Here is a 27,855-nt window from a genome sequence, read left to right on the forward strand (position 1 = left end):
GACACCAACCCATTGGTCCAGGGTCAGCTACCCCAGGAACAACCTCTTGTTGTTCCACCGGGTGAAGCCTGGTGGGAGGACACCCGCGTAAAGACCTCCCAATAGGGAGAGAAACCTACGGCGTCCCCCTAGGCGAGCTAGGTCCTGAGCCATCTCCAACCCTGGGCTCTCTATGCCCGGGGTCAGTCGACGTCCCAGCCGTCTGGGGCCCTCGCCTAGCCTGCGCTCGAGCCTCAGCAAGAGCCCCATCAAAGTGCTCCTTCGCACAGATAGCTGCAATCTGCTCTAGCCGTGGTCCACGTTCCCCACGGAGCACGATGTCGGAATCTGAGGCAACGTCGGCCAAATGACCCAGAGGAACCGAACCTAAAACTGAAAATCTAGAGCCAGGCATAGTGTTCGAAGGAGGGGGTGAGGACGTACCAAATTCAAGGTTTCGAGCAGCCGCACGCTTGGCGGCCTTCTCCAAGATCAAGGAGACACGTCCTCCCAAGGCCTCCTTGGCGTAGTCCAGCCTGGCACTCTGGCGGGTCGCGATAGGAGGAGACGGAGATGGCCGCAAACGAGAGCTCCTCGAGGGGCGAGGCCATGGAGGTGACCGAGCGTGCCATCGACCCTCCCACTAGAGGGGTGGATATGGCAGGGGCCGCCATCGCCACGGGAGTCTCCAGAGGGGAGAGGGAGCGGGAGTAGCACACCACTTCCGGAGAGCGCCGAGAAGACGGGGGGTGGCCATCCATCCCCGCACTCAGGGCCTCCTCCTCGGGGGAGGGAGGCGAGGAGCCCATAAGGATCGCAGACCCAGGCCCCGACAATGGAGGCCCTCCCAGGGCCGGGGCGAGGGACACAGAGGCCCCGATAGCTGGGCCCGACGACCTCACGCTCGTGATTGGGCCGGGACAGCGGGGGTGAGATTCCTGGGACCCCCCACCCTCCGAAGAGCCCTTTGAAGAATCAGAGCCTTCCGGGTCCACGCACGGGTCCGTGTGCGGGAGGGCTAGGAGGCCTAGGCGGCTCCCCCTCGAACACCACGTCCGGGTCCTCGGTATCCAGAAAAAAATTCTATGAGACCGGGTCTCATTTTGCTACCCGTGAGACCCCCTCAGATGTATGCCACGTTGCCTCCACAATCTCAAAGCACGAATCACATCTCCCATCAGTTTCTATTCCCAACTATCGATTCCTGTCGTACCATGTATGCACGACCAAGTTAGGGTTCGCTTGTCCTCATCGGCTTTGGCACCCACACGACATCACGCTACCGAGACATCTCATCCATGACCGCGCTGAACGGCATCGTCGCCGGCGGCCAGTCGGACTGCTCGACCACGGCGGTCGCTCGCCATGTTGCTGGCCGGGCGGAACACGTCCTTGCGGGCAGCGGGGTCAACTCCTCGTCGACCAACGGATCAGATAGCTCATCCATGGTGGTTGTACGTCATGCTGTTGCCTCAGCGGACATCACGTTCCCTGCATGCGTGCATCAAGGCGTCATGGGGGACGGCCGGACCGAGTCCGTGTTGGTGGCGGCCGTGCGGCAAGGTGTGGAGGACAGGTACACGAAGTCCACGGCGACGGCAGTTGTACGAGACTCCACCCATACGACCACATCCATCAGAGGTGAGGATGATGCCGGGGTAAGCAGGCTGCATGTGAATAGTCATGTGCTAGCTCTTTATTTTTGTGCATGCATGTGTACTTAGTCATGCTAGCCGATAATCATATAGCAGTCTTGTTAAGCCAAAGCATAATATCATATGTTGTAGAATCAAACTTGAAAGTGATTAAATTGATGATGTTTGACATTATGCAGTTCCAATGGCTGGAAGGACAGGAAGTGTTGCACCCTTTATCGAGGAACAACGTAGTGTATGAGTCGATCCGTGAGCCTATGACACCGAGCAAAAAGAATGATAAAGGAGAAGAAAACTGTTTGATTGAGAAGGTAAAAAAAATACTACAATGCATCGACTTTAAAAAAATATTTATACTACAATGTCGATGAAGTCGGTGTATTTCATGTGTGTAACAGGATAATCCGAATGCATCTTCAGATAAAATTGTGCCAAAGGAAGGAATGTGTTTTTATTCTGAAGATGAGGCATACGAGTTCTATAATGCATATGCAAAAAAGAAAGGATTCAGTGTTAGGTGGACCAAAAAAGAGAGCAGACGATACCTTATGTGCTAGGTATTTAGTTTGCAGTAAGGAAGGAGTGAAAGAAAAACATAGCACACATGAGACGAGGAAAGAACAGGCTTCTACGAGCACAACTTGCAAAGCTCGTGTCCAGTTCCATATTACTTCGGCGGGTGTTTGGATGATTCAGAAGGCTGTCATTGAGCACAATCATCATATGGTATCTCCGGACAAGGCACACATGTTAAGATCACAACGACAGCTACTAGATGTCGATAAACAAATGATCAACGACATGCGGTCAGCAGGAATACGACCATAAAAAATATACAATTATTTTGAAGAATGGTGTGCAGGAGTAGTAAATGTGCCTTTCTTGGAGATGGATTCCAATAACTACATAACAAGACAGCATAGAAAGTATTTGGAAACCAAAGATGCCCAAACTCTCGTGAAGTATTTAAAGAACAAACAAGCTGAAGATCCATCATTTTTCTATGCTCTTCAACTTAATAAAGAGGATGGTACAATAGCAAATTTCTTCTGGGTTGATGGACAATCAATAATGGATTATTCATCCTTTGAAGATGTTATTTCTTTTGACACCACATTCTCCACTAACAAGTTTGAAATGCCATTCGCTCCACTGCTGGGTGTTAACCATCACAAGCAGACTATTGTTTTTGGTGCTCCAATATTATTTGACGAAACTGCCGACTCGTTTGTGTGGCTTCTACGAGGAAGGTGCTAAAAAGCCACACAAACGAGTCAGCAGTTTCGTCAAATAAAAATAATATTGCAGCACCAAAAACAATAGTCTGCTTGTGATGGTTAACACCCAGCAGTGGAGCGAATGGCATTTCAAACTTGTTAGTGGAGAATGTGGTGTCAAACGAAATAACATCTCGTAGAAGCCACACAAACGAGTCGGCAGTTTCGTCAAATAAAAATAATATTGGAGCGCCAAAAACAATAGTCTGCTTGTGATGGTTAACACCCAGCAGTGGAGCGAATGGCATTTCAAACTTGTTAGTGGAGAATGTGGTGTCAAAAGAAATAACATCTCCAAAGGATGAATAATCCATTATTGATTGTCCATCAGCCCAGAAGAAATTTGCTATTGCACCATCCTCTTTATTAAGTTGAAGAGCATAGAAAAATGATGGATCTTTAGCGTGTTTGTTCTTTAAATACTTCACGAGAGTTTGGGCATCTTTGGTTTCCAAATACTTTCTACGTTGTCTTGTTATGTAGTTATTGGAATCCATCTTCAAGAAAGGCACATTTACTGCTGCACACCATTCTTCAAAATAATTGTATATTTTTTATGGTCGTATTCCTGCTGACCGCATGTCGTTGATCATTTGTTTATTGACATCTAGTAGCTGTCGTTGTGATCTTAACATGTGTGCCTTGTCCGGAGATACCATATGATGATTGTGCTCAATGACAGCCTTCTGAATCATCCAAACACCCGCCGAAGTAATATGGAACTGGACACGAGCTTTGCAAGCTGTCCTCGTAGAAGCTTGTTCTTTCCTCGTCTCATGTGTGCTATGTTTTTCTTTCACTCCTTCCTTACTGCAAACTAAATACCTAGCAGATAAGGTATCGTCTGCTCTCTCTTTTTTTTGTGTGTCCACCTAACACTGAATCCTTTCTTTTTTGCATATGCATTATAGAACTCGTATGCCTCATCTTCAGAATGAAAACACATTCCTTCCTTTGACACAATTTTATTTGAAGATGCATTCGGATTATCCTGTTACACACATGAAATACACCGACTTCATCGACATTGTAGTATAAATAAAATTTTTAAAGTCGATGCATTGTAGTATTTTTTTTACCTTCTCAATCAAACAGTTTTCTTCTCCTTTATCATTCTTTTTGCTTGGTGTCATAGGCTCACGGCTCGACTCATACACTGCGCTGTTCCTCGATAAAGGGTGCAACACTTTCTGTCCTTCCAGCCATTGAAACTGCATAATGTCAAACATCATCAATTTAATCACTTTCAAGTTTGATTCTACAACATATGATATTATGCTTTGGCTTAACAAGACTGCTATATGATTATCGGCTAGCATGACTAAATACGCATGCATGCACAAAAATAAAGAGCTAGCACATGGCTATTCACATGCAGCCTGCTTACCCCGGCATCGTCCTCTCCTCTGATGGATGTGGTCGTATGGGTGCAGTCTCGTACAGCCGCCGCCGCCGTGGACTTCGTCTGCTTGTCCTCCACACCTTGCCGCACGGCCGCCACCAACACGTACTCGGTCCGGCCGTCCCCCATGACGCCTTGATGCACGCCTGCAGGGAACGTGATGTCCGTTGGGGCAACAGCATGGCGTACAGCCCCAGCCACCATGAATGAGCTATCTGATCCGTTGGCCGACGAGGAGTTGGCCCCGCTGGCCGCAAGGACGTGTTCCGCCCGGCCAGCAACATGGCGAGCAGCCGCCGTGGTCGAGCAATCCAGACTGCCGCCGTGGTCGAGCAATCCAGACTGGCCGCCGGCAACGATGCCGTTCAGCACGGTCATGGATGAGATGTCTCGATAGCGTGATGCCGTGTGGGTGCCAAAGCCGATGAGGACAAGCGAACTCTAACTTGGTCGTGCATACAGGGTACGGCAGGAATCGATAGTTGGGAAGAGAAACTGATGGCAGATGTGATTCCTGCTTTGAGATTGTGGAGGCAACGTGGCATACATCGGAGGGGGTCTCACGGGCAGCAAAATGAGACCGCCGAAATAGCATCCATCGACAGTTAATACAGGCAGAGATTTCCTCTAATTACGTATGTTAGTTAATCTTAACAGCAGCAGCGACCGTCCCCTTCGCGGAGCCACATTGTTGGGCAGTGAGCTAGGAAGCACCCATGAGTGGCTGTCATAGGGATGAGGATGGAGCGATGCATTGAACCCACAGGAACGCGTGGCTAAAATGCAAGGCAACTGATGAGCGTTGTGCAATCAGCTTCCAGATTTAATACTTGTGAGCCAAAACATGTGCCCACCCAATTGGATAAACACGGAAGGTATCTCAAGTTCTCAACTAGTAACTGACGGATTACTCATCAAATAGCAAACAGGAACTAAAAAAACAGGATAATACAGTGAATTGCCAATGCTTCACCGAGTCAAACTGTGTACTAGAAGGCACAAATAATGCTCTGCTAACATTAGTCGCCACAAGTGTCTCCCGTAAAAGGAAAAAGGAAAATGAAAACATGATCTGGGATGTTTCTCTCCTCGATGATCTTTACCATGCTCAGTCAAGCTGTACCTTGTCCAATTCAGCAATGGTTTCTTCAAACTGTAGGATATTGAAAAAGGAAGTTTAGACTATGGTCTAACAATAAATGTGTTATTTATAGTAAGAAAAGGGGGAACTATCGTCAAGTGGGGTTTCAAGTACCTTTAAAATCTGTCTTAAAAAGTAGTCCCCATGGCGCTTGGTCGACTTGGACTCCACGACATGAATAACATCCTAATTGAATACAGATCGTTCATATGTAATTAATCATATTAGTCATACATTGCCGAAGTAGGCAAGAGACTTGAGAAAGCACAAGTTAACACAATCATGGTTGAACTTGAGAAGAATCTTTTTCGTAACAAAGTTCATTCCAGCAAGGAGCTCCAATTATCTACAGACTACAGCAGCTCAATGGAGTACCACGGGCTAGCAATTGATATAGTGAAGATATTAACTTCTAAGATGCAGCAGAAAAAAACCAACTCGTAATAAAGAAATCAGCACAACATAATATGTTGATGCAAAAAACTTATCTTAGGCACAGAAAGGAGAACTGACATTACCTCATTAATATAGAAATCAAAGTCTGCACTGGATACAATTTTCCCATTACTGTCAACTGCATGCATTTTGTGCTTGTACGTCATAAGAATAGACCTGTCCAAATATTTGAATGTTTCTTATGCCTACAGACAAATCAAAAGAACTAACAACCCAAGTTAATGATCATACAGACCTAAGTGTTGCCTCATCCATTTCCATATACTGGGCAAGTTTGGTAATGGTAATTGCTGAGTATAACTTTAGATAGCTCCGGATACCAGAAAGGAGCTGTTGCTGCTTCACTTCATAAAGGAACAGCTTCAACTGAAGCCGATAGGCGTCCTGTCACATAACAGGAAAACTAATCAACTATTTATTCTGTATGTCTCGTCTTCCATTTTTGGGGGGGAAACAAATTTACAGGTCAAGGAAATAGAAGTAATTCTCAAGGAATAAGAACGTCAAAATATATACAGTACAGCAACCAAAATGTTCAAAAGTACATCCCTTAAATTGACAACAGTATACTAGCTTCCATCTGACCATTTGCAACCAACATGCTAGCAACTTAAGTGATAAGAAAACTAGCCTCTTTATGCATCAACTTTACTGCATGGGCTGCCTTTAGCAAATCTCTTGTTCCCAATCTACGTTTCTTGTATGTATGTTTGGTACCCTTAATGAAAAGATGACCTGGTGAAACTGAATGTCCTCTTAAGAACATATGAACTACAAAAAGCAAACTAAAGCCCTGAAACCTTTGAGAAAATATGACAATAAAAACCTCATCATAGATGTTTTGACTACTATACATGAGATTTATAATTGAATAGGACAAGAGAAGCCTCAGCCTAGAATTGTACAACTCTGAAATATGGATTTCTAACTACCAAGGGGTTGCTTCTTTTTCACCACTATTTTGTGATGACTAAAACAAGTAGGGTTACATGGTATAATTTGCCTGTAGAAACTGAAAAAAAATAGATACAAGAAACATTACCTGGTTATAATTTGTAAGTGGCTGGTCCAGAACTGGAGGTGATGGAGTAATAAACTTGGGGCAGGCGTACGAAAATAGCTCATCATAGGCAGCATATGCTTCATCATCAAACCTCTGCATCTTTGTCATTTTGTCATTGTACTTTTCTTTCAGCTGGGTGCTAACATTTTCATCTATGAGTTTGTTTTGCGGACACAGAGATAGGCAAATTGCCAGCAGCGCATACATCTGCTCATTTTTCTTCAGAATCTGGTCGTACTGAGGGGATTTCTGATGGTACTGCTTATACTTTATAATATAAAGCAGAATTTTGTTGAATTCCTTGGTAGCATCAACATACCTATGTTTACAAACGGATAGTCTATTAGCTAAAAGAACTGAATCCCAACCATGGAAATTTCAAGATTGCTGGATCAGAATAAATTTCACATATTTGGATTCATAGAAGAGAATCATGAGATCTTTGTTAAAGTTATATGACATAATACAATCTACTTGGACAATTATAGAGATGCTAACGAAACATTTTTACGCTGCTTATCTGCGTATGGAGCAACAGAAAGTAAAGCTAAAAATGCATAAGGCCAGTGTGGTAATCACCAAAAAGGCTGTATGCTTTTGTACCTGCGCATCATAAGGTTTGCAAATCCATAATGATAGATCGTCGAGATGTGACTCCCAATGACAATGGTGTAGACCCCCTGCTGGTTAAGGTTAATCGGTGCCAAGCACTTCAGGCCAGTGTGGTAATCGCCAAGAAGGCAGTGTATCCTGAGAAGCCCAATCATGCTGTAGTAACCCAGGACCTTGAGCACATTGCTCCCACCCTGGTAGTCATACCCGTCGGTGGCAGTAAACGACTCCAGCCCCTCTTTCTCCCTCTCCAGAATCTGTGCGATCATGGACTTCTCGACGAGTGCTTGCAGGTAATTGAGAACCCCATAGACATTCCATGCCTGCAAAAGGAAAGAAACAACGACCAGATTGTCAGCAGCACAATCGCCGGATAAATCGAATCTAGCAAAGCAAAATAAAATTGAAGCCTTAGTTTATTTCTCACCTTGTCAAACTGCTTTAGCTGCTGGAGCTCGTCTTCCGTCTTGTTCTTGAGCTTGGCGCGGTACTGGCAGAAGCTCTGGAACTGGTAGACGAACTCGTCCACCATGTCCCACAGCCACTGGTTAGGCAGCTGCATGTTGACGACGCCGTGGAGGACGACGCTGAAGAGGTCGCAGTAGTTGTTCCAGGACTCGGAGCGGTGGCTGGCGGTGAGGGGGGAGAGGCGCGCGTAGGCGTGGCGGTACCATAGCTCGCGGTAGAGGAGGAGGAAGACGTGGTCGCCGTCGCAGTAGGGCGCCACGGCCTCCGCCGACGGCCAGGGCGTGTCGCGGAAGAGGCGGTCGGAGAGACGCTGGAAGCCGCCCTCGTACATCTGGTGGATCTCGTAGACGTTCTTGTCGCGGATGTGGCGGTACAGGTGCACCACGAAGGTCTTCACCGAGTCCGGGACGTAGTTGGGATCGTAGGCGTCGGCGGGGCCGCCGCCGTGCGGCTGCGGCGGCGCGAGGCCGTCCTCCCGGTCGTAGGCGGACGCCATGGTGTGGCGCTGGGGGGTTTGGTTAGGTTTTCAGGGTTGCGGCGGCGGCGGCGTGAGAGGGGTGGGAGGGGACACTTTGTTGGTATGGCCTTTGTCTTTGTTTTGTTTGTGGTGATGGGCTTTTACGGGTTTTCATCGGTTGCCTGGGCTCCAGGAGCTGGCCCCTTTCGGCCCACTTGAAGCGAGATCCACCAAAATAAGTATGAAACCACTATGGATCAGACTACTCATGCCTAGCTTCCTGTCAGACCACTCCATAGTTCTAGTCTCCTAGAATTAATAATTAATGAACGTTGGATCTGTATGTGAGGATTAATGGCATCATATTTTGTGAATCCGATAGCTACATGTATCCATGTATCCATCTGTTTCTCAGCCTCACGATCTAAATCCTTCGCCTCATGTTTCATCAAGTGAAAATTTGCACTCACCCACCCGCTTTATAACTTTAAAAATATTATTGTTTACAGAAACCCCCCTATCCATCATCCCCAAGACCCCAACCCAATCCCAAGTTGTGCATCCTGCGACTCCATCCCCAAATCGTTCCTTGCCAGATCTCTTCCATCAGCTCCCAAATCAAGTCCCAATCTGAAGTCCTCCTACGATGGCAACACCCAGATGATTCCCTTGAATTTCTGCCGACGGCGAGCAAGTAGCGACAGCAACGGCTCGACGGTCACTTAGGCCCGGCCGGCCGGTCGACTTGACGGCGACCATGACAACCGACGTCGTTCCACGACGATGAGTCTGATGAGGTGCTAACGCCGCGCTGGATGACCTCCCCTGCCGGCGATGATTCGTACATATGAAGCTGCAGCCTCTCGTCCATAGGAATCGGTCTGCTGTAACCTGTAGCCTGTACAAAATGTGCTGGTGCTATGCTCATATGAGTAAATTGTATCATTATGTGCACCTAAATCAATGACATCTTGTGAGATTCTTCTAAGTGTTTCTTTTCTTTTCTAAATTCTTTACCAATACGTGATATGCCTTACCAAGCTTGTTCAGATCAAAGGCTTTGGTTGAGCTTTTTTCCTTGTTAAAAATCTTGTTTGATGTTGCCACAAAATTCAGTGACAAGTCCTGTTCTGAACTTATGTGATGAAAAACAAAAACAGTGATTTTTCTCAGTCATGTGAACAAAGCATATATTGTGATCGTAAAGTTTTAAATTTGCAGAAGTGGGCTCGGATGGATTTCTCCAATTTTGATATCTAAGCTATAAGAACTCACTATCCGAAATATCATGAACAATCACAAAGTTCAGTGACTAGGCTCCATATGTGTTGAACAAAATCAGCGACTTATTTAAAAAATCCTTTGAATTACCAGAAGTGGCGTAGGATGGTCATAATCAGTTGATATAAAAAGGGCTATAAAAAACAAGTCCATATCCAAAGTTTCATGAATATTTACTGTAGTTCTTGATTGACCATGTATGACAAATATACTGACAAACTGCATTTTGTGCTCTGGTATGATGCAAGTCTGAGCAAAGAATTTATTTAACATAATAAAAATGTGACAATCATCCGTTGACTGGTGTTCATATAATTGTTATAAATCAAGTCAAATTTGATTTAACATAGTGCAAATCTCCATCCATTACATGGCTCATGTACTCAAACAGTAAAACTTAATGTATATAAAAACATTCTTTCCTTGGCTAAATTTGGCATCAGGAAGCACCATTTTGTTGGATATCCTCCACAATCATGCTCCTTTTCCCTTTGCTTGGACAATTGCGACTATCGTGAACTACTATTTGCTTGCATGTCTTGCACAAGCGTGCAACCCTTGCCTTTACTTCTTTGTCCTTTTTCGACTATCCTTCTTGGTCTCCTTTCCGCTCTTTATTCTTTTGCATCTCCCCGCCGTATGAATATCAATGGGTGGATGTATGTGAACTTCAGTAGGAATGTTGCAACCAATAAAAGCCTCATATCCCTCTTGCCTAGTGCTTTTGGTAGCTGCAGGAACCATTTGGTCTAGAGGGGCCTCAATTTTCAGCACACTTGATGTTAAGAACTCCATGGCTACATCTCAGTGATTCGCCTTTCCAATCATATCTTCCATCTTATTGCGTATAGTTGAAATCTTCTCTCTCGTGGCCGCGTCCAAAGCATTAGTGGGCTTTTCTTCTAGTAAATTCCCTTGTTCATCAAAAACACTCTCCCTGTAAAGAATTTAGTTTTCTTAGTCGTATTTTTTTTAACAATAAGAAATAAATAGTTTTGCATTTTTCTACCTTTTGCACCTTTTCTGCCATCGTTTCATAATGTAGTAGTTGGGAAGCTCATTTTGGTTTTCAATTCTCCATACTTGGATAATATGGCAACAAGGAATTCCGTTTGACTCAAATAACTTGCACGGACAATTTGCTATCATGGTTGCCGTGTCATAGCAGACCTCCCTAACCTTACCAGACCCACCTCTCAGGGTCACAATTTTCACCCCCTCACCCTGTGTAATACCCTGAACACAACAGTGGTCTCTAGAAGCAATAACTTGTTGCTGAAATTTCTCAAACACCTCATATGTGAAGACCTCGCTGCCTTGTTTCTCAATTCTCCATGGTGTTAATAGTTGTGGTGTGGTGTGTGTACTTCTATTGGCTGCCATCAATTCTTCCTCGCGTTGGCATTCTAGAGCTGTGTCAAACCTAAGCCAAAACTCAACAAAAGCGAGCCTTCGGTGAATGAAACGGTTAAAAAAAGAATTTGCACTTTCTGACCTTGAAGTGGTTCTGAGAATGCCCGCTAGAGATATGTCCATAAAGTAGGCTGGTATCCAAGTCTCCCGAATACTAAACCTCTTAGCAAACCACTCATTTTCTTCCAACCCGAAATCTGTAATGACGGAGTTCCATTGTGACTCAAATTCAGTTGTAGTTTTTGAACCCCAAACACATGAGTTCAGCCTCTTCCAAAATTCTGATCCTCTCTAATCAAAGGTCCAACTTTTTCAGGCACCTTTTTCATTATATGTGTCACGCCCAAGATGCGACCCTATCCTCAATTTGGCACGAGGGCCTCGTCAGGGATAGAAGCGCATCTCGTCGTGTCGCAAGAATGGATATCGTCACAAGTACATGTACTGAACAGAAGAGATATATATATAGTTGGCTTATACTCGCCACAAGCTACATCAGAGTCACATCAGTACATTACATAATCATCAAGAGTAAGAGCATGGTCCGACTACGGACGAAAATAAACGGAAAAAGAAGAACGACGTCCATCCTTGCTATCCCAGGTTGCCGGCCTGGAACCCATCCTAGATCGATGAAGAAGAAGAAGAAGAAGAAGCAACTCCAAATGAACAATCAACGCGCTCGCGTCAAGTGCCCTTTACCTGTACCTGCAACTGGTGTTGTAGTAATCTATGACCACAGGGGACTCAGCAATCTCATTTCCAAAGGTATCAAGACTAGCAAAGCTTAATGGGTGAGGTATGGTTAAGTGGTGAGGTTGCAGCAGCGGCTAAGCATATATTTGGTGGCTAAACTTACGAGTACAAGAATAAGAGGGGAAAGATCTACGCATAACGGACGTGAACTACTGATGATCAAATGAATGATCCTGAACACCTACCTACGTCAGACATAACCCCACCGTGTCCTCGGTCGGAGAAAGAACTCACGAAACAGACAGTCACGGTTACGTACACAGTTGGCATATTTTAATTAAATTACTTCAAGTTATCTAGAACCAGTGTTAAACAAAGTTTCCACGTTGCCACATAACCGCGGGCACGACTTTCTAAAAAGATTTAACCCTGCAGGGGTGCTCCAACTAGTCCATCACAAATTACCACAAGCCGCATAGAAATCCTCAACCACGAAGCTCGCGGTCTCGTCGGATTCCCTAGTGGAAAACCTCAACTCTGAGATTCCCAAAGCATCACCGGAATCCCGATGCACAAGATATCTCATCAGAGGTAAAACTAATCCAGCAAGGCCGCCCCGCGTGTCGACGATCCCGATAGGAGCCGCGTTTCTCGTTCTCAGGACACGACGGATAAGCACAGCGTACGGTGGCCTGATAGAAATCTCCCAAGTTGCCCTGGGTTGGCCCCGCAAACGGCTCTAGTTTTGGACCAGCACCAACAGCACTGGCCGCCGGTATTATGTAGAATTACTCCTCGGGTAGCGCTAACTCCCTATGCATTTCAATTTAACATAATTATTATGTTGGGCAAATGCAGTACCAATGTTGGGCCTTGCCAGACCAGCTTTAATCTAAAACGAATTATCAAGGGGGTCCCCATGTTGGAATTATGCCCTAGAGGCAATAATAAATATAGTTATTATTATAATTCCTGTATCAAGATAATCATTTATTATCCATGCTATAATTGTATTGAATAAAGACTTATATACATGTGTGGATACATAGACAAAACACTGTCCCTAGCAAGCCTCTTGTTGGCTAGCCAGTTGATCAAAGATAGTTAGTGTCTTCTGATTATGAACAAGGTATTGTTGCTTGATAACTGGATCACGTCATTAGGAGAATCACGTGATGGACTAGATCCAAACTAATAGACGTAGCATGTTGATCGTGTCATTTTATTGCTACTGTTTTCTGCGTGTCAAGTATTTGTTCCTATGACCATGAGATTATATAACTCACTAACACCGGAGGAATACTTTGTGTGTATCAAACGTCGCAACGTAACTGGGTGACTATAAAGATGCTCTACAGGTATCTCCGAAGGTGTTCGTTGAGTTAGTATGGATCGAGACTGGGATTTGTCACTCCGTGTGACGGAGAGGTATCTCGGGGCCCACTCGGTAATACAACATCACACACAAGCCTTGCAAGCAATGTGACTTAGTGTAAGTTGCGGGATCTTGTATTACGGAACGAGTAAAGAGACTTGCCGGTAAACGAGATTGAAATAGGTATATGGATACTAACGATCGAATCTCGGGCAAGTAACATACCGAAGGACAAAGGGAATGACATACGGGATTATATGAATCCTTGGCACTGAGGTTCAAACGATAAGATCTTCGTAGAATATGTAGGATCCAATATGGGCATCCAGGTCCCGCTATTGGATATTAACCGAGGAGTCTCTCGGGTCATGTCTACATAGTTCTCGAACCCGCAGGGTGTGCACACTTAAGGTTCGACGTTGTTTTATGCGTATTTGAGTTATATGGTTGGTTACCGAATGTTGTTCGGAGTCCCGGATGAGATCACGGACGTCACGAGGATTTCTGGAATAGTCCGGAAACGAAGAATGATATATAGGATGACCTCATTTGATTACCGGAAGGTTTTCGGAGTTACCGGGAATGTACCAGGAACGACGAATGGGTTCCGGGAGTTCACCGGGGGGGCAACCCACCCCGGGGAAGCCCATAGGCATTGGGGGTGGCACACCAGCCCTTAGTGGGCTGGTGGGACAGCCCAAAAGAGCCCTATGCGCCATAGGAAGAAAAATCAAAGAGAAAAGAAAAAAAAGAGGAGGTGGGAAAAGGGGGAAGGACTCCTCCTTCCAAACCTAGTTGGACTCGGTTTGGAAGGGGAGGGCTGCCCCCCTTGGCTCGGCCGAAGCCCTTAGGGGTCCTTGGACCCCAAGGCAAGGCTCCCTCTCTTCCTCCTATATATACGAAGGTTTTAGGGCTGATTTGACACAACTTTGCCACGGTAGCCCGACCACATATCTCCACGGTTTTACCTCTAGATCGCGTTTCTGCGGAACTCGGGCGGAGCCCTGCTTAGACGAGATCATCACCAACCTCCGGAGCGCCGTCACGCTGCCGGAGAACTCTTCTACCTCTCCGTCTCTCTTGCTGGATCAAGAAGGCCGAGATCATCGTCGAGCTGTACGTGTGCTGAACGCGGAGGTGCCGTCCGTTCGGCACTAGATCGTGGGACTGATCGCGGGACGGTTAACGGGGCGGATCAAGGGACGTGAGGACGTTCCACTACATCAACCGCGTTCACTAACGCTTCTGCTGTACGGTCTACAAGGGTACGTAGATCACACATCCCCTCTCGTAGATGGACATCACCATGATAGGTCTTCGTGCGCGTAGGAAAATTTTTGTTTCCCATGCGAGGTTCCCCAACAGTGGCATCATGAGCTTGGTTCATGCGTAGATGTCTTCTCGAGTAGAACACACAAGTTTTTGTGGGCGGTGATATGCGTTTTTCTGCCCTCCTTAGTCTTTTCTTGATTCCGCGGTATTGTTGGATCGAAGCGGCTCGGACCGACATTACTCGTACGCTTACGAGAGACTGGTTTCATCGCTACGAGTAACTCCGTTGCTCAAAGATGACTGGCGGGTGTCAGTTTCTCCAACTTTAGTTGAATCGGATTTGACCGAGGAGGTCCTTGGATGAGGTTAAATAGCAACTCATATATCTCCGTTGTGGTGTTTGCGTAAGTAAGATGCGATCCTACTAGATACCCATGGTCACCACGTAAAACATGCAACAACAAAATTAGAGGACGTCTAACTTGTTTTTGCAGGGTATGCTTGTGATGTGATATGGCCAATGATGTGATGTGATATATTGGATGTATGAGATGATCATGTTGTAATAGATAATATCGACTTGCACGTCGATGGTACGGCAACTGACAGGAGCCATAGGGTTGTCTTTATACTAATGTTTGTGCTTGCAGATGCGTTTACTATTTTGCTAGGATGTAGCTTTAGTAGTAATAGCATGAGTAGCACGACAACCCCGATGGCGACACGTTGACGGAGATCATGGTGTGGCGCCGATGACAAGAAGATCGTGCCGGTGCTTGGTGATGGAGATCAAGGAGCACGTGATGATGGCCATATCATGTCACTTATGAATTGCATGGGATGTTAATCCTTTTATGCACCTTATTTTGCTTAGAACGACGGTAGCATTATGAGGTGATCTCTCACTAAAATTTCAAGACGAAATTGTGTTCTCCCCGACTGTGCACCGTTGCTACAGTTCGTCGTTTCGAGACACGACGTGATGGTCGGGTGTGATAGACTCAACGTTCACATACAACGGGTGCAAAACAGTTGCGCACGCGGAACACTCGGGTTAAGCTTGACGAGCCTAGCATGTGCAGACATGGCATCGGAACACATGAGACCGAAAGGTCGATCATGAATCATATAGATGATATGATTAGCATGGGGATGCTTACCACTGAAACTATGCTCAACTCACGTGATGATCGGACTTGAGCTAGTGTAAGTGGATCATGAACCACTCAAATGACTAGAGAGATGTACTTTTTGAGTGGGAGTTTAGCGAGTAATTTGATTAAGTTAAACTCTAATTATCTTGAACATAGTCTAAGTCCACTTTGAATATATTTGTGTTGTAGATCATGGCTCATGCGACAGTCACCCTGAATTTTAATACGTTCCTAGAGAAAGCAAAGTTGACAGATGATGGAAGCAACTTTGTAGACTGGGCTCGTAATCTTAAGCTAAGCTTACAAGCTGGGAAGAAGGATTATGTCCTTAATGCTGCTCTAGGAGATGATCCACCCGCTACGGCTGATCAGGATGTTAAGAACGCTTGGTTAGCACGTAAGGAGGACTACTCAGTAGTTCAATGTGCAGTCTTGTATGGCTTAGAACCGGGACTTCGACGTCGCTTTGAGCGTCATGGAGCATTTGAGATGTTCCAGGAGTTGAAGTTTATCTTTCAGAAGAACGCCCGGATCGAGAGGTATGAGACCTCCGATAAATTCTATGCTTGCAAGATGGAGGAGAACTCGTCTGTCAGTGAACATGTGCTCAAAATGTCTGGGTACTCAAACCGTCTAGCTGAGCTGGGGATTGAACTCCCGCAAGAAGCTATCACTGACAGAATCCTTGAATCACTGCCGCCAAGCTATAAAGGCTTTGTGTTGAACTACAACATGCAAGGGATGAACAAGTCTCCCGGCGAGTTGTTTGCGATGCTGAAAGTCGCAGAGTCTGAACTCCGTAAAGAGCATCAAGTGTTGATGGTGAATAAGACTACTAGTTTCAAGAGAAACGACAAAGGCAAGAAGGGTAATTCAAAGAAGAGCGGCAAGCCTGTTGCCAATCCGACGAAGAAACCCAAAGTTGGACCTAAGCCTGAAACAGAGTGTTACTATTGCAAGGGTATGGGTCACTCGAAGCGCAATTGCCCCAAGTATCTGGCTGATAAGAAGGCGGCCAAAGAAAAATCAGGTATATTCGATATACATGTTATTGATGTGTACTTAACCGGCTCTCGTAGTAGTGCGTGGGTATTCGATACCGGTTCTGTTGCTCATATTTGCAACTCGAAACAGGAACTGCGGAATAGACGAAGGCTGGCGAAAGATGAAGTGACGATGCGCGTAGGAAATGGTTCCAAGGTTGATGCAATCGCCGTCGGCACAGTTTCACTTCAGTTACCATCAGGATTAGTTATGAACTTGAATCATTGTTATTTAGTGCCTGCGTTGAGCATGAACATTATATCTGGATCTTGTTTATTGCGAGACGGTTACTCTTTTAAGTCAGAGAATAATGGTTGTTCTATTTCTATGAGTAACATCTTTTATGGTCGTGCACCCAATGTGAGAGGATTGTTCATATTGAATCTTGATAGTGATACACACATACATAACATTGAGACCAAAAGAGTTAGAGTTAACAATGATAGCGCCATATTTTTGTGGCACCGCTGCTTAGGTCATATTGGTGTAAAGCGCATGAAGAAACTCCATGCCGATGGACTTTTGGAGTCACTTGACTTTGATTCACTTGACACGTGCGAACCATGCCTCATGGGCAAGATGACTAAAACTCCGTTCTCCGGAACTATGGAGCGTGCAAGTGACTTGTTGGAAATCATACATACCAATGTGTGTGGTCCGATGAGCGTAGAGGCACGCGGCGGATATCATTATTTTCTCACCTTCACTGACGATTTGAGTAGATATGGTTATGTCTACTTAATGAAGCATGAGTCTGAAACTTCTGAAAAGTTCAAGCAATTTCAGAGTGAAGTTGAAAATCATCGTAACAAGAAGATCAAGTTCCTACGGTCTGATCGTGGGGGTGAATATCTGAGTTTCGAGTTTGGTGCTCACTTAAGACAATGTGGAATTGTTTCACAGTTGACACCGCCTGGAACACCACAGCGTAATGGTGTGTCCGAACGTCGTAATCGTACTTTATTAGAGATGGTGCGATCTATGATGTCTCTTACCGATTTGCCATTATCATTTTGGGGTTATGCATTAGAAACAGCTGCATTCACTTTAAATAGGGCACCATCAAAATCCGTTGAGACGACACCATACGAACTGTGGTATGGCAAAAGGCCAAAGTTGTCGTTTCTTAAAAGTTTGGGGATGTGATGCTTATGTCAAAAAGCTTGAGCCTGGAAAGCTGGAACCCAAAGCGAAAAAGTGCATCTTCATAGGTTACCCAAAAGAGACAGTTGGGTACACCTTCTATCTCAAATCCGAGGGCAAAGTGTTTGTTGCTAAAAACGAAGCTTTTCTCGAGAAGGAGTTTCTCGAGAGAGAATTGAGTGGGAGGAAGATAGAACTTGACGAGGTTGTCGAACCTCTCTTCCCTCTAGATGGTGGCGCAAGGCAAGGGGAAACCTCTGTCGTTGCGACGCCGGTTGAGGAGGAAGTTAATGATGATGATCATGAAACTCCGGTTCAAGTTTCTGTCGAACCACGCAGGTCGACGAGACAACGTACTGCTCCAGAGTGGTACGGTAATCCCGTCTTATCAATCATGTTGTTGGACAACAATGAACCTGCAAATTATGAAGAAGCAATGGTGGGCCCAGATTCCAACAATGGCTAGAAGCCATGAAGTCCGAGATAGGATCCATGTATGAGAACGAAGTGTGGACTTTGGAAGTACTGCCTGAGGGCCGCAAGGCTATTCAGAACAAATGGATCTTTAAGAGGAAGACGGACGCTGACGGCAATGTGACCGTTTATAAAGCTCGACTTGTGGCAAAGGGTTTTTCACAAGTTCAAGGAGTTGAGTGCGATGAGACATTCTCACCCGTAGAGATGCTTAAGTCCGTCAGAATCATGTTAGCAATAGCTGCATTTTTCGATTATGAAATCTGGCAGATGGATGTCAAAACGGCGTTCCTTAACGGTTTCAAGGAAGAGTTGTATATGATGCAACCCGAAGATTTTGTCGATCCTAAGAATGCTAACAAGGTGTGCAAGCTCCAGCGATCCATTTATGGACTGGTGCAAGCATCTCGGAGTTGGAACAAACTCTTTGATGAGGTGATCAAAGCATTTGGGTTTATACAAGTGGTTGGAGAATCTTGTATTTACAAGAAAGTGAGTGGGAGTTCTGTGGCGTTTCTAATATTATATGTGGATGACATATTGCTGATTGGAAACAAAGTAGAGTTTTTGGAGAGCATAAAGGATTACTTGAATAAAAGTTTCTCTATGAAGGACCTAGGAGAAGCTGCTTACATTCTAGGCATTAAAATCTATAGGGATAGATCAAAACGCCTGATAGGACTTTCAAAAAGCACATACCTTGATAAAGTTTTGAAGAGGTTCAAAATGGAACAGTCCAAGAAAGGGTTCTTGCCAGTTTTACAAGGTACGAGATTGAGTAAGACTCAGTGCCCAGCAACAGATGAGGATAGAGAGCATATGCGCACCGTCCCCTATGCTTCAGCCATAGGTTCTATCATGTATGCAATGCTGTGCACTAGACCGGACGTTAGCCTGGCCATAAGTATGGCAGGTAGGTTCCAGAGTAATCCAGGAGTGGATCACTGGACGGCGGTCAAGAATATCCTGAAATACCTGAAAAGGACTAAGGAGATGTTTCTCGTGTATGGAAGTGACGAAGAGCTCGCCGTAAAAGGTTACGTCGATGCAAGCTTTGACACAGATCCGGACTACTCTAAGTCGCAAACCGGATACGTATTTATTCTTAATGGGGGTGCGGTAAGCTGGTGCAGTTCCAAGCAAAGCGTCGTAGCAGATTCTACATATGAAGCGGAGTACATGGCTGCCTCGGAGGCGGCTAAGGAGGGTGTCTGGATGAAGCAGTTCATGACGGATCTTGGAGTGGTGCCAAGCGCACTGAATCCAATAACCTTGTTCTGTGACAACACGGATGCCATTGCCCTAGCAAAGGAACCACGGTTTCACAAGAAGTCCAGACACATCAAACGACGCTTCAACCTCATCCGCGACTACGTCGAAGGGGAGGACGTAAATATATGCAAAGTGCACACGGATCTGAATGTAGCAGACCCGCTGACTAAACCTCTTCCACGGGCAAAGCATGATCAACACCAGAACTGTATGGGTGTTAGATTTATTACAATGTAATTCACATGATGATGTGAGGGCTAGATTATTGACTCTAGTGCAAGTGGGTGACTGTTGGAATTATGCCCTAGAGGCAATAATAAATATAGTTATTATTATAATTCCTGTACCAATATAATCGTTTATTATCCATGCTATAATTGTATTGAATGAAGACTTATATACATGTGTGGATACATAGACAAAACACTGTCCCTAGCAAGCCTCTAGTTGGCTAGCTAGTTGATCAAAGATAGTCAGTGTCTTCTGATTATGAACAAGGTGTTGTTGCTTGATAACTGGATCACGTCATTAGGAGAATCACGTGATGGACTAGATCCAAACTAATAGACGTAGCATGTTGATCGTGTCATTTTATTGCTACTGTTTTCTGCGAGTCAAGTATTTGTTCCTATGACCATGAGATCATATAACTCACTAACACCGGAGGAATACTTTGTGTGTATCAAACGTCGCAACGTAACTGGGTGACTATAAAGATGCTCTAGAGGTATCTCCGAAGGTGTTCGTTGAGTTAGTATGGATCGAGACTGGGATTTGTCACTTCGTGTGACGGAGAGGTATCTCGGGGCCCACTCGGTAATACAACATCACACACAAGCCTTGCAAGCAATGTGAATTAGTGTAAGTTGCGGGATCTTGTATTACGGAATGAGTTAAGAGGCTTGCCGGTAAACGAGATTGAAATAGGTATATGGATACTGACGATCGAATCTCGGGCAAGTAACATACCGAAGGACAAAGGGAATGACATACGGGATTATATGAATCCTTGGCACTGAGGTTCAAACGATAAGATCTTCGTAGAATATGTAGGATCCAATATGGGCATCCAGGTCCCGCTATTGGATATTGACCGAGGAGTCTCTCGGGTCATGTCTACATAGTTCTCGAACCCGCAGGGTCTGCACACTTAAGGTTCGACGTTGTTTTATGCGTATTTGAGTTATATGGTTGGTTACCGAATGTTGTTCGGAGTCCCGGATGAGATCACGGACGTCACGAGGGTTTCCGGAATAGTCCGGAAACGAAGATTGATATATAGGATGACCTCATTTGATTACCGGAAGGTTTTCGGAGTTACTGGAAATGATTAATGGGTTCCGGGAGTTCACCGGGGGGGGGGGGCAACCCACCCCGGGGAAGCCCATAGACATTGGGGGTGGCACACCAGCCCTTAGTGGGTTGGTGGGACAGCCCAAAAGAGCCCTATGCACCATAGGAAGAAAAATCAAAGAGAAAAGAAAAAAAAGAGGAGGTGGGAAGTCCTTCCAAACCTAGTTGGACTCGGTTTGGAAGGGGAGGGCTGCCCCCCTTGGCTCGGCCGAAGCCCTTAGGGGTCCTTGGACCCCAAGGCAAGGCTCCCCCTCTTCCCCCTATATATACGGAGGTTTTAGGGCTGATTGACACAACTTTGCCACGGCAGCCCGACCAGATATCTCCACGATTTTACCTCTAGATCGCATTTCTGCGGAGCTCGGGCGGAGCCCTGCTGAGACGAGATCATCACCAACCTCCGGAGCGCTGTCATGCTGCCGGAGAACTCTTCTACCTCTCCGTCTCTCTTGCTGGATCAAGAAGGCCGAGATCATCATCGAGCTGTACGTGTGCTGAACGCGGAGGTGCCGTCCGTTCGGCACTAGATCGTGGGACTGATCGCGGGACGGTTCGCGGGGCGGATCGAGGGACGTGAGGACGTTCCACTACATCAACCGCGTTCACTAACGCTTCTGCTGTACGGTCTACAAGGGTACGTAGATCACACATCCCCTCTCGTAGATGGACATCACCATGATAGGTCTTCGTGCGCATAGGAAATTTTTTGTTTCCCATGCGACGTTCCCCAACACCCCATAACAACCCCGATCGTGTTAGGAGCGCTCAATTATGGAACATAACACCGGTAGCCGAAACTAAGGGGGCAAAGGTGGAACAAAACACCAGACTAGAAAGGCCGAGCCTTCCACCTTTTACCAAGTATATAGGTGCATTAAAATAAATAGCATTTAATGTGGTGATATGACAAGGAACCCATGTTATCACATGGAAGCAACTGCACCTGCAACTAGCAACGCTATCAACAGGGTTAAGCAAGCAGTAACATAGCCAATCAGTGGTTTGCTAGGTTGAACAGGTTGAAGGTTTTCGTGGCATTGTTGAGAGGCTGATTTTTAACATGTGGTAGGCAACGAGACATAATCGATAGAAACGGTAATACTAGCATGGCAATGATAGTAATGTTATCTGGGGAAATGATCATCTTGCCTGAGATCCCGCTTGGAAGAAGAATGCCTCCGTGAAGCAGACGAACCGACATAGTCGAACGGGTCCTCACAATCCGACACGCTGCGGAACTCTATCGAGATGAAGCAAACCGGAAACAAAAATCAACACACGGAATTCACCACATGATGCACAACACATATGATGCATGAGCAGCTGAATACATGCAAGTCACGGCATGACAATCCACACAATCAAACACTACACATTAAGTGAAGTTCAATATGCATATTGACGAAACTCCACGTTTATTTATTTAGTTCTATCCCGATTAGGTACGCGGCCATATTAAATGTGGTTAAACATGGCAAGAGGTGAAGCACAATTAAACTATCTATCTAGGCATTTTAAATGAGGTCGGAAATGACATATAGCACCTCCGAGACGACCTCACAAGTTAATTTACAATTCTGACCAGATCTGAACTAACACATTAGTTAGTTGTTAAACAGCAAAACAAATAGGTTCACGTGATTCTACGCGTCATTTCAAGCAATCTACACATAAAGAACATCTCCAACGGAGCTACGGGTCAAAAGGTACAAGCACCGCAAGATATGATGCCATGAATACAATATGTGTGCAACGACGGTCACGAGCACTTCAAAACATACAAACATCAAGAGAAAATGAAATTACATGAGATTCTAAGCAAGTTTCATATAGGACACGATCAAATCGGAGCTACGGTTCAACAACTACGAGCAAAACATGAAATCATTACAATCTGCCAAAATCAGCCACATAACATTTTCTACACCTCGCAACTACGGGCTACACAACTCCGATAAACTCAATCAAGGCATGGCACGAAAGAGGGCAAGAAGCACTACTACAAACAACTATCAACAACTAGCATGGCATCATGGATCACTAGGGAAAGAAGACACAAAATGACATCTCACACACTAGTTCAGACTTAGTGAAAATAACACCTCATGAAAGTGCAGTTTTCGATCTGAAGCCATATTGACAGCAGCAAAACCAATAGCTACAAGATCCAAATGGCATGAAAATTTACAGCATGCTAGAGAAACACAAGGGGTACAACTAACTCCATTGGACCAACCTCAAAAGAGCTACAGATCAAAAGACACAAGCAAGACAAGACAACAACAAAATATAACAGATTCCAGACTTAGAAATATTTCAGCTCCTCCAAATCGGCACTATTTCTAGCAACTTGAGAGCAAGCAAACCACACCTAAACATGCATTTCTATTGCAACCAAAAATACCAGGGGCTAGTCTAAACACCCAAGAACAACTCCCTAGTTGACAACTCCTTCAAACGAAGCACGAAATAAATTCTACGAAAATGACAAGAGGGCAACATGGCAAAATATTGCGTGAACCAACTTGCTCTAAAGCTAAAACTAATTGCACAGAAAAAATCCCATGGATTTTTATACCCCGAAAACATATAAAATATGTGGGGTTGCACAACAATATAATGCCACACGAAAATGCGGGAAAACTAACCTATACACGGGAAAATAAACTACCGGCAAACCCTACACGCAAAAATACCAATGACCGCTCTAAAATACATGGAAAATTAGTTCATAAAACATGGGTATTTTATCTAAGGCATACGGGCAACCCGGTCTTGCGCGAAAAAAATACGACGTCTATCCTATCTAGACAGCACGCTAATCTATGCATTAGGCACGCTAAACGACGTCAAACATTTATGCATGTTTTATAAATGGGTTCTACGCGTAAAAATACATGAAAACCATATGCTACACGTTCCAATCCGACACACGGAATAGAAACTACGTGCATTTTAAAATATGGTTATTTTTCTGGAATTTAAATAATTCCAAAAAATCACCTAAATAACTAACGGCCGGGCTGGGGCGCAATATAGAAAACAGTGCACGGGGCGAAAATAGAGGGCTCGGGGGCTGCTCACCTTAGCAGGCTTCGACCTGGTCGGAAGGGGATCTGGGTCGGCTGCTGGAGTGCTGGCTTGGGCCAGCTGTGCAGTTGGGCCTCGGGGGCGGAGCAGACTGGGCCGGCTCGGCTGCCGTCTGGGCCGCAACGATGGTGGCGCTGGCGAGCAGCGTCTCAACGGAACGAGCGGCGGATCTGGCGTCGTGCTCCTCGATCGGACTCCTTGTCGGGAGACCTTGCGACAGCGACGGCAGGGCAAGATCGGCGAGGCCCCGGCAGGGCTTGGCGGCGGAGAGCAACACGGATCTGGCCAACGGAGGCTCCGGGGCGGCCGACAACGGAACCCTCGGCCTAGCTCGCGAGGGGCACCGGATTCCATGGCGGAGGGCAGTTTGCAGGGCTTGAACCGGTGGGGACGCTGGCCGGCGGCGAGGCAACCGGGGCTGGGGACGTCGGCCGGCGGGGCAGGCTGGTGCGGGGTGGCCGACGAGGAAGGCGCGGGAGGCAGCCTAACGAGGCGACGGGGAGACGTTGGAGGCGAAGCTGCGAGCGGCGGCGGCACGCAGATGGGCCTGCCCGGGCCCGATCTGGGCTCGGCAGGACCGCGATGGCTGGTGGGTGGGGGGAGGTGAGAGAGAGAGTGGGGGCTAGGGTTTCGGGCGTGGATCCCGAGGTGGAAGTGGGGGTTGTCTAAAAAACACATGGGGACTATATATATAGACAAATGGGGGGGGGGCTAGGTTTAGCGAAATTTCGATCCGGATCCAACCGTGTGGTCGGATTCGGACGATTCCGCACGCGGGAATGGGTACGTGACCGTGTAGAGGGGATATCCGGAGATGAGAGGGGAAACGGGCGGCGCGGCAACAATTTTAAAACATCGACAATCGTCTGACGGTAGACCTAATACGGTGCCGCTACGGTTGATCGTTCGGGTACCACACGGTCTCCGATCGCGACGAAATTCGACAGGCGGCCTAGCTATATCTAATTACGACCGCATGCCAAGTTTCACCCCGATCAGAGAAAGTTTTCAACGCACTTTTAAAACAGGGTTAAGACGGTGCCGCGGGCGTGTGCGTGTGTGGTCGGGCTCAGAACGGACAACGACAAGAACCGGCAACTAACAACGGATGCAACTTTTGAAAACTGGCGGCACGGAGATGCCGACGCAATGCAGATGATGCGCATGATGCGATGATGATGCGACAAAATAAAATAGGCACACGACGAAAACGGAATAAAGGGGGAATCTTCTGGAACGTCGGCATCGGGCTGTAACAATATGCCACATGCACAACCGATGCGTAGTGGTTGGAAGAACTTGTTGGAATTATGCCCAAGAGGCAATAATAAATAAAGTTATTATTATAATTCCAGTATCAAGATAATCGTTTATTATCCATGCTATAATTGTATTGAATGAAGACTCATTTACATGTGTGGATACATAGACAAAACACCGTCCCTAGCAAGCCTCTAGTTGGCTAGCCAGTTGATCAAAGATAGTCAGTGTCTTCTGATTATGAACAAGGTGTTGTTGCTTGATAACTGGATCACGTCATTAGGAGAATCATGTGATGGACTAGACCCAAACTAATAGACGTAGCATGTTGATCGTGTCATTTTGTTGCTACTGTTTTCTGCGTGTCAAGTATTTATTCCTATGACCATGAGATCATATAACTCACTGACACCGGAGGAATGCTTTGTGTGTATCAAACGTCGCAACGTAACTGGGTGACTATAAAGATGCTCTACAGGTATCTCCGAAGGTGTTAGTTCAGTTAGTATGGATCAAGAATGGGATTTGTCACTCCGTGTGACGGAGAGGTATCTCGGGGCCCACTCGGTAATACAACATCACACACAAGCCTTGCAAGCAATGTCACTTAGTGTAAGTTGCGGGATCTTGTATTACGGAACGAGTAAAGACACTTGCCGGTAAACGAGATTGAAATAGGTATACGGATACTGACGATCGAATCTCGGGCAAGTAACATACCGAAGGACAAAGGGAATGACATACGGGATTATATGAATCCTTGGCACTGAGGTTCAAATGATAAGATCTTCGTAGAATATGTAGGATCCAATATGGGCATCCAGGTCCCGCTATTGGATATTGACCGAGGAGTCTCTCGGGTCATGTCTACATAGTTCTCGAACCCGCAGGGTCTGCACACTTAAGGTTCGACGTTGTTTTATGCGTATTTGAGTTATATGGTTGGTTACCGAATGTTGTTCGGAGTCCCGGATGAGATCACGGACGTCACGAGGGTTTCCAGAATGGTTCGGAAACGAAGATTGATATATAGGATGACCTCATTTGATTACCGGAAGGTTTTCGGAGTTACCGGGAATGTACCGGGAATGACGAATGGGTTCCGGGAGTTCTCCGAGGGGGGGGGGAACCCACCCCGAGGAAGCCCATTGGCCATAAGGGTGGCGCACCAGCCCTTAGTGGGCTGGTGGGACAGCCCAAAAGGGCCCTATGCGCCATACAAAGGAAAATCAAAGAGAAAGAAAAAAAAAGGGAGGTGGGAAGGAAGGGAAGGACTCCCACCCACCGAACCAAGTCCAACTCGGTTTGGGGGGGGGGGAGCCTTCCCCCCTTGGACTCGGCCGACCCCCTTGGGGCTCCTTGAGCCCCAAGGCAAGGTCCCCTCCCTCCCACCTATATATACGGAGGTATTGGGGCTGATTTGAGACGACTTTTCCACGGCAGCCCGACCACATACCTCCACGGTTTTTCCTCTAGATCGCGTTTCTGCGGAGCTGGGGCGGAGCCCTGCTGAGACAAGGTCATCACCAAACTCCGGAGCGCCGTCACGCTGCCGGAGAACTCTTCTACCTCTCCGTCTCTCTTGCTGGATCAAGAAGGCCGAGATCATCGTCGAGCTGTACGTGTGCTGAACGCGGAGGTGCCGTCCGTTCGGTACTAGATCGTGGGACTGATCGCGGGATTGTTCGCGGGGCAGATCGAGGGACGTGAGGACGTTCCACTACATCAACCGCGTTCACTAACGCTTCTTTTGTACGATCTACAAGGGTACGTAGATCACTCATCCCCTCTCGTAGATGGACATCACCATGATAGGTCTTCGTGCGCGTAGGAAAATTTTTGTTTCCCATGCGACGTTCCCCAACAGTGGCATCATGAGCTAGGCTCATGCGTAGATATCTTCTCGAGTAGAACACAAAAGTTTTTGTGGGCGGTGATGTGCGTTTTGCTGCCCTCCTTAGTCTTTTCTTGATTCCGCGGTATTGCTGGATTGAAGCGGCTTGGACCGACATTACTCGTACGCTTACGAGAGACTGGTTTCATCGTTACGAGTAACCCCGTTGCTCAAAGATGACTGGCAAGTGTCGGTTTCTCCAACTTTAGTTGAATCGGATTTGACCGGGGAGGTCCTTGGATGAGGTTAAATAGCAACTCATATATCTCCGTTGTGGTGTTTGCGTAAGTAAGATGCGATCCTACTAGATACCCTTGGTCACCACGTAAAACATGCAACAACAAAATTAGAGGACGTCTAACTTGTTTTTGCAGGGTATGCTTGTGATGTGATATGGCCAACGATGTGATGTGATATATTGGATGAATGAGATGATCATGTTGTAATAGAAAATATCGACTTGCACGTCGATGGTACGGCAACCGGCAGGAGCCATAGGGTTGTCTTTATACTAACGTTTGTGCTTGCAGATGCGTTTACTATTTTGCTAGGATGTAGCTTTAGTAGTAATAGCATGAGTAGCACGACAACCCCGATGGCAACACGTTGATGGAGATCATGGCG

The 27,855-nt window shown here is 46.1% G+C and overlaps 2 protein-coding genes across 2 annotated transcripts; both read right to left on the reverse strand.

The window, feature by feature from the left end:
- Positions 1 to 3,212: 3,212 nt before the first annotated feature.
- LOC123443249 lies at positions 3,213 to 5,052 on the reverse strand. The gene is made up of 3 exons (XM_045119567.1): positions 4,299 to 5,052; positions 3,991 to 4,122; positions 3,213 to 3,902 (listed from the first exon to the last, which is right to left on the reverse strand). Exons 1-3 carry the CDS (start codon positions 4,689 to 4,691, stop codon positions 3,729 to 3,731), a joined length of 699 nt encoding a protein of 232 aa, XP_044975502.1. The 5' UTR covers positions 4,692 to 5,052; the 3' UTR covers positions 3,213 to 3,728.
- Positions 5,053 to 5,135: 83 nt separating this feature from the next.
- On the reverse strand, positions 5,136 to 8,630 carry LOC123443248 (eukaryotic translation initiation factor 3 subunit L-like). The gene is made up of 7 exons (XM_045119566.1): positions 8,013 to 8,630; positions 7,577 to 7,908; positions 6,953 to 7,292; positions 6,146 to 6,294; positions 5,973 to 6,066; positions 5,569 to 5,640; positions 5,136 to 5,466 (listed from the first exon to the last, which is right to left on the reverse strand). Exons 1-7 carry the CDS (start codon positions 8,547 to 8,549, stop codon positions 5,422 to 5,424), a joined length of 1,569 nt encoding a protein of 522 aa, XP_044975501.1. The 5' UTR covers positions 8,550 to 8,630; the 3' UTR covers positions 5,136 to 5,421.
- Positions 8,631 to 27,855: the final 19,225 nt, after the last annotated feature.

Source organism: Hordeum vulgare, chromosome 3H, assembly GCF_904849725.1.
Source record: "Hordeum vulgare subsp. vulgare chromosome 3H, MorexV3_pseudomolecules_assembly, whole genome shotgun sequence".
NCBI lineage: Eukaryota > Viridiplantae > Streptophyta > Magnoliopsida > Poales > Poaceae > Hordeum > Hordeum vulgare.